Below are 6,000 nucleotides of genomic sequence, written 5' to 3' on the forward strand. Positions count from 1 at the left end.
CCACCCCCAACCATGAAAGGCCCTAGTCATCGCCAGAGCATGGACACCACCTGCTCACCTCAGACTCGGCCAGAACCCCCTATTTAACACCCGCAAAATCCACATGGCACATCTCTCCAGGACCCGGGCGCAGCTCGGTGGACTCTGCCACCCTGAACCCCGGGGCAGGGGTCCCATGCCCACAGCGCCTCGGCAAAGCTGGCTCCCACCACCTCCACCAGGCTCCCCCCACCCCGGGCCCAGCCGCTCGTCCCCAGACAAGTCCTCCAGTACCTGGCCCCGTCGAAGCCCGGCCGACTCGGTGGCTGGAAGCTGAGCGCCTCCTCCAGGTGGGCGCAGCCGTTGTGGTGGACGATCTCCCAGAGGTGCAGGCTGCTGTCGTCCAACAGGGTCAGGAGGCGGCCCTGGTGGATGAGCAGAGACAGAGACTGGGCTGGTCCGGGTCGGGCAGAGCGTGGGGGCCAGGGGGCGCCGGGGAGGGGAGAGGCTCACCTGGCCGGGCAGGAAGTGCATCTGGGTGACAGTGGCTGTGTCTCGGTGCAGGCCAGTGAACTCCACACCAGGGGCACCGTAGCTAAGTAGACAGGTCAAGGGCAGAAGCAGGCACGGGAGATCCTCCTTTCCAAGAACCCTTCCCACGGGCCCCAGCCAGGCTTGCCCTCCGAGGTCCAAGGAGGGACAGCCCTCCTCGCAGAAGCACTGTCCTGTACCCCCCGCAAGATATCCCCAGGCTCAGAGTGCAGACTTCGCTCTGCTGCAAGTTGGTGCTGCCGTATGACCTTTACTTCCTCATCTGCAAGATGGGCTAGTGAGTCGCGCTCCCTCCTTGTAGGGCTGATGCAGGGCGAATGAGAATACAAACACGCCCAGCACACTTGGCCCAGACCTGGCACGTGGCCAGGGGCCCAGTGTGTCAGCCTCAGCCTGTGTCCGTGTACATAAGAGCTAGGCCACGCAGGTTGGGATCACACCGGCAGCAAGGCCAGGCCGGGCCTGGGCACGGAAGCCTGGGGCAGAGGACAGCCCAGGCTGCCTCTTCCCACAGCCCCAGGCCAACCTCCAGCTGCGGGCAAGGAAACCAACCTCCCCCTTGGGCCGGCAGCCAGCGGCCCCCCAGTGCGCGGGGAGAGGCCCCGGCCGGCCCATTTCACAGAATGCACAGAGGTTTGGGAAGGTTGGGAGAGCTGCCTCAAGCACCTGGGGTCAGTGCCAGGGACACAGCAGCTCCAGGTTCGCCGGGGGTCGGACAGGGGGCCCCAGGAGGGAGGGCTAGGGAGGGGTCAGCGTTGCTCGGCAACGACCCAGGAGCCGCTGCTTTGGAGCTAGAGTTAGGATTCCCTGCAGGAACCAGGAGAACACAGAAGAGGGGACAAAAGAGAGGGCAGGAGCTGCTGGGCGGGAACCAGGGTTGCCAAGGAGACGGGCTGCCCTTGAGGGGGAGGGGTGGCTTCTGTGGCCAGCCTCAGTTTCCCAACCCAGGGTGCAGCGCTAGGGTAGTTTGGGGGAAGGAACGAGGGGAAAGAGGAGGGCCCCGGCCTCCTCCTCCGGGGCTGTCTCCTCGCCAGTACATCAGGTTCTTTGTGAGCATGCAGAGCCCGTGCACGAGAAAGTGGCTACCAGAGTCGCACGGCGCAGGGCACTGAGCAAGGGGCTGCAGGAACACGAGACACATGTGGGGCAGGACAGCACCCCAAGGGGCGGGAGCAGGCCAGGAAGTACGACCACCCCCAGGGCCTGTGGGGGGGGAGGTTCAGGGCAGGGGGACCAGCTACTGTCCCCTCCCCACCCCATTCCCTGCCCCACGGTGCCCTGGGAACCCGTGGGAGAGGAGGGGCACCCCGGCCCAGCCACACTCCTTAGAGAAGGCAGACTCACAAACCACAGGCCCAGACGCCCACCCCTGCCTGGCCACCCAGCCCTGGGGTGGAAAGACCCCCATGCCCACCCCGCCCCTTTCCAGGCATTGACTCATTTTTCTGCCAACCAACGTCCCCAGTGAGGGTACTAAGAAGCCAGAGGATCACGGGAGCAGGGGTGAGGGTGGGCAGCCTCCACTGGGCCCTCCACCTCGGTTTCCCCACCCAAGGGGCTTCAGGGAGAGCAGCAGGGGTGGGGTTCTCCGTGGCAGGCAGGGATGCATTCAGCTGCCTGCTTGCCCCCACCCCACCCCCACCCCGCGCTGGCAGGAAAATGCCCGCTTTGTGCGGCTCACACGGCCCATTGTGCAGCCACCAGCGTCCAGGTGGGGGCCACGCCGCACTCACCATGCTGAGCCTGGCACGGCCCCCGGCCCCTCGGCCGAGCACATGTGTCTTCACGTTCACACACTCATGTGTGCCTGGTCACCAGGGCAAGGCCCACTGGCCGACCCTGGCCCACTCGCCACCCTTGCTGGGTACCGCGCCTGGCCGGCCTCCCGGCCCAGCGTCCCCGGTCAGTTGCTGGAACGGTGGCAGGGTCGCCTAGGTAACTGGCTGGCTGAAATGCAGCGAGGGACAGCTGTGACCACTGCAAGCTGACCCCTCCCCCACAACCACTTCTGTAAGGAAGAGTCTCGGGAGCAGGAGGCCGCACCAACCTCCACCAGGATCGGGGCACCAACGGTGGCCTCCCGGGCTGGGCCGGGGCCCAAGGAGCCCACACACGGGGGGGGGGGGGGGGGGGGGGGGTTGGGGGTGCTGCGAGCAGGACATCCCGACGGGCCCCGAAGGCCTCGGTTCGCAAAGGATACATCTTGACGGCCCCAGACCTGGTGCCGATGGCCATGATGCGAAGCTCCGGGTCGAAGGCCAGGGCACTGGGCTGGTTGGGGAAGCCATGCTCCACAGTCTGCGGGGGGGCGGGGGGGAGGGTATTGGCAGCGGCGCGCGGTCCCCGGCCCACCTGAGGCCTACCCCAGGGCAGCCTCCAGACGAGCGCAGGCACAGAAGTCGACCCTACCCGTCCCACAGAGTGGGGCTCTGCGCCCCACTCTTGGAGGCGAGGTGCCATGCTGTCTGAGGTCCCATATGAAGTGCATGCACTCCCCACAGGCCCCACGCAGAGATCGGAGGGCAACACCCAGGATCAGCTCGATGGAGGCTCTTGACCCTCCCGCTCCCCCAGGGCCTGTCCTCCCTGCAGGGCCAGTCCCAGGGCAGACCCCTGCTTGCCAGGTTCTCGCTCCTTCCTTCCACCGGCTCGTGCTTTCGTCCATTTTCCCACACCCACCACGGAACTCCTACTCATCCCCAGAGGCCTGCCTGGAGGGGCTCCCGCCCCATCCTCAACACCAATGCGGGACACCACAAGTGGGCCCAGCATCTCCTGACCAGTGCCTCTGCAAGACACACATTTCAAAAGAAACCCTGGTCCCAGGCCTGTTGCCCCAGCCTCCCTCCTGCTTCAACCAATCCAGGCAGGGACTGAGCCCTCAATGAAGCCTGCTTGGACTCGGGCTGATCACAACATTCTCCAAGCCTCAGTTTCCCATGTGGGCACTAGGGGCAGTGAGCCCACCTGAGGACAGAGTCGCCCATTTGGCTGGGAGGGCGGGGAGAGCTTCCCTTTCCCACCAGCCTCGCCATGCCCATACTAGAGCTGACCAGCCCTAGCCGGTCCCACCCTCTGCTCAGGGCCCTCTCGGAGCTCCCACCTCACCACCTGGCCCCTCTCTCTCCTCATCTTCCCTCTCTCCCCCAGCTTACTTGACTCCAGGCCCAGTGGCCTTCTGCTCTCCTTCAATTTACTGGGCAGGCTCCTGCCTCAGGACCTTTGCATCTAGATCTGTCCCTTTACCTGAAACGTGCTTCACCCAGCATTGCCCAAGGAGGGCTCCTCCCCATCACTCAGGTCTCAGCTCAGGAGTCACCTCCTCAAAGCCCTCCCTAAACCACCCTGCTCTAGCAGCCTCCCTTTCCCCACACTGCCTACCCTCGCCATACTTTATTGTATCCCTGGCACTGGCCATCATCCAAACTGCTGCACATTTCACTCTTTTGCTTTGGCTTTTCACTGTCTCCCCCACGAGTATATCAGCACCCCGAGTGAAGAGGCATTTGTCCCTCTTGGTCACCATGATGTCCCCAATGCGTAGAAGGGGCCCCTCACACAGAAGGAGCTCAGGACTGTTAAACTGACATAGAGTGGATATCCCACGGGCAAGCTGTGGGCAGGACAGGGATCTGGATACAAGACAGTCCAAAGTCCATGCTTGCTCCTGACCCTCCCCACCACTCGGGAATCTGGGACCTATCTGTTCTCTAGTGATCACCTATCTCCTGTTGTGACCCAGCTCCTTGCCCCAAACTACACCAGTGCTGCCTACTCAGAATGGGGCATCACTCTCCTGAGCAGGGAGCCCTCGGCTTCTGCCGACCCGGGGCCAGCCAGGAGGAGCCAAGCCTCCCCACCATCTATCTCAGGTCTCCACTCCACACCCCGACTCACTGGCTGACTCACCTGCCCCCACCATCCTTCTCCTCTAACCTCACAGAGGCTCACGCTCACAGCCACCCAGCGCACGTAGGGGACCAGGTGGGAGACCCTGGGCACCAGCCACCCTTCTGGGCCCCAGAGGGGCCACTTCAGCTCCGGCCATCCCAGAGCTTTCTCCTGAACAAGAGTCTCCTCGTGTCTGGCTCAGGACCACAGCAGCCCTTCTGACAATCCCTGCCCCTCAAAGCTCAAGTCAAATTTCATCAACAAGGGGCCACAAGGACAGAGTGCCGCAGCGCACTGTGTGACTTTGGGCAAGTGGTCATCCCTCTCTGAGCCTCAATTTTCTCACCTGTATGACGGGGATAATAACTCTAATCCCCAAGAGCAGTGAGGGGCTGTGCAATCAGAGGTTCGGAGTAGAACTGAGGCCAGAAGCAACACCCCAGAAGTTAGCAAGGGAAATGCTGGGCCCTGGATCTACCACACAACAGTGCAAAGGTTGGGGGGAGGAGGGAGCTGAAGGCAGCCCCTTTTCCATGGCCCCCTCTTGCCCTACCCAGGAAAAGAAAGGAAGGAGCAACCACCTCCACCTTGGCCCAAAGGATAGGTCAGCTGGCCCCTATGATACAGGGAGCAAGAGCCCACAGCAGGGAAAAAGGTGGCTCCACTTCATAGTAAGGGAAACTGAGGCTCCAGGAGTTGAAGGGTAGTTGCCTGGAGCCCCCAGCAAAGCAGGGCAGGTCAGAGCCCCCAAGGCAGAGCCTAGGGCCTTGGGGGAGGGGAGGAAAGGAACATGGAAGGGATTTCCCAGCCCCACCCCCCAACATCTGCCTCCATTCCTCACCCCTCCCCACTGGCCTGGGTGCGAAAGCAAAACAAACTGGGGCCCTGGGCTGCCCCAAGGGCTGAGGGGGGCTCTGAGGGCCCCCAAAGGAAGAGAGATAAAGAGACAGAGCGAGAGCCAGAGTGAGTTCCAGAGACTGCACAGAGACACATGTAGGCGGAGAGACACGCAGGGAGAGAGAGGCAAAGACTCAGAGATGAAGACAGAAAGAGATCAAGGAAGACAGAGAAGGGAACGCAGAGGCACACAGGGACAGAGGCAGACCCCAGACACACAGGCACAGGCTGAGGATAGGGAGGTGATCACGGACAGAGACGGGCAAAGACCCAGAGACGTGCAAAGAGTCACAGAGAGACAGAGAGACACACAGACCCAGGTACACAGAGACCCGCAGAGCCAGGGCCAGTGAGGCCCACAGGGACCCGGAGGAGCTGACTCGGAAAGTCAGCGAGGGACCCAGACCCACCCAGAGTCCGAGAGTGGAGCAGGGGAGGAGACGAGAAGTGGGGCCCGCCGAGGGGCGCGCGGCCCGGTCCCCGCGCCGCGCCCCAGCTGGGCGCCCCCTCCCCCCGGGCCCGACGTGGCTCCGGCCCCCGGGCCCCCGGCTCGGGCCCCCGGCCCGCCCCCTCCCGCCCTCTGCCCGAACCGCCGCCGCCGCACCTTGTTGAAGGCGAAGAGCTCCTGCTTGAGCTTCTCGCGCTGCGGGTCGGCGCCCTGCCGCCGGAACCGAAACTTCA

General features: G+C 63.7%; 1 protein-coding gene across 1 annotated transcript in view; it reads right to left on the minus strand.

Annotated features, from left to right (window-relative positions):
- LLGL1 (LLGL scribble cell polarity complex component 1) overlaps positions 1-5,994 on the minus strand; it is a 16,468-nt gene extending 10,474 nt beyond the window's left edge. The window contains exons 1-4 of the mRNA XM_044921881.1: positions 5,924-5,994; positions 2,732-2,829; positions 493-574; positions 274-404 (exon numbers count right to left, since the gene is read on the minus strand). Coding sequence (XP_044777816.1) covers positions 274-404; positions 493-574; positions 2,732-2,766 — 248 coding nt within the window. The 5' untranslated portion in view covers positions 2,767-2,829; positions 5,924-5,994. The remainder of the gene's footprint in view (positions 1-273; positions 405-492; positions 575-2,731; positions 2,830-5,923) is intronic.
- Between the last annotated feature and the right edge of the window lie 6 nt (positions 5,995-6,000).

This window comes from Neomonachus schauinslandi, chromosome 15 (assembly GCF_002201575.2).
Source record: "Neomonachus schauinslandi chromosome 15, ASM220157v2, whole genome shotgun sequence".
NCBI classification, from domain to species: domain Eukaryota; kingdom Metazoa; phylum Chordata; class Mammalia; order Carnivora; family Phocidae; genus Neomonachus; species Neomonachus schauinslandi.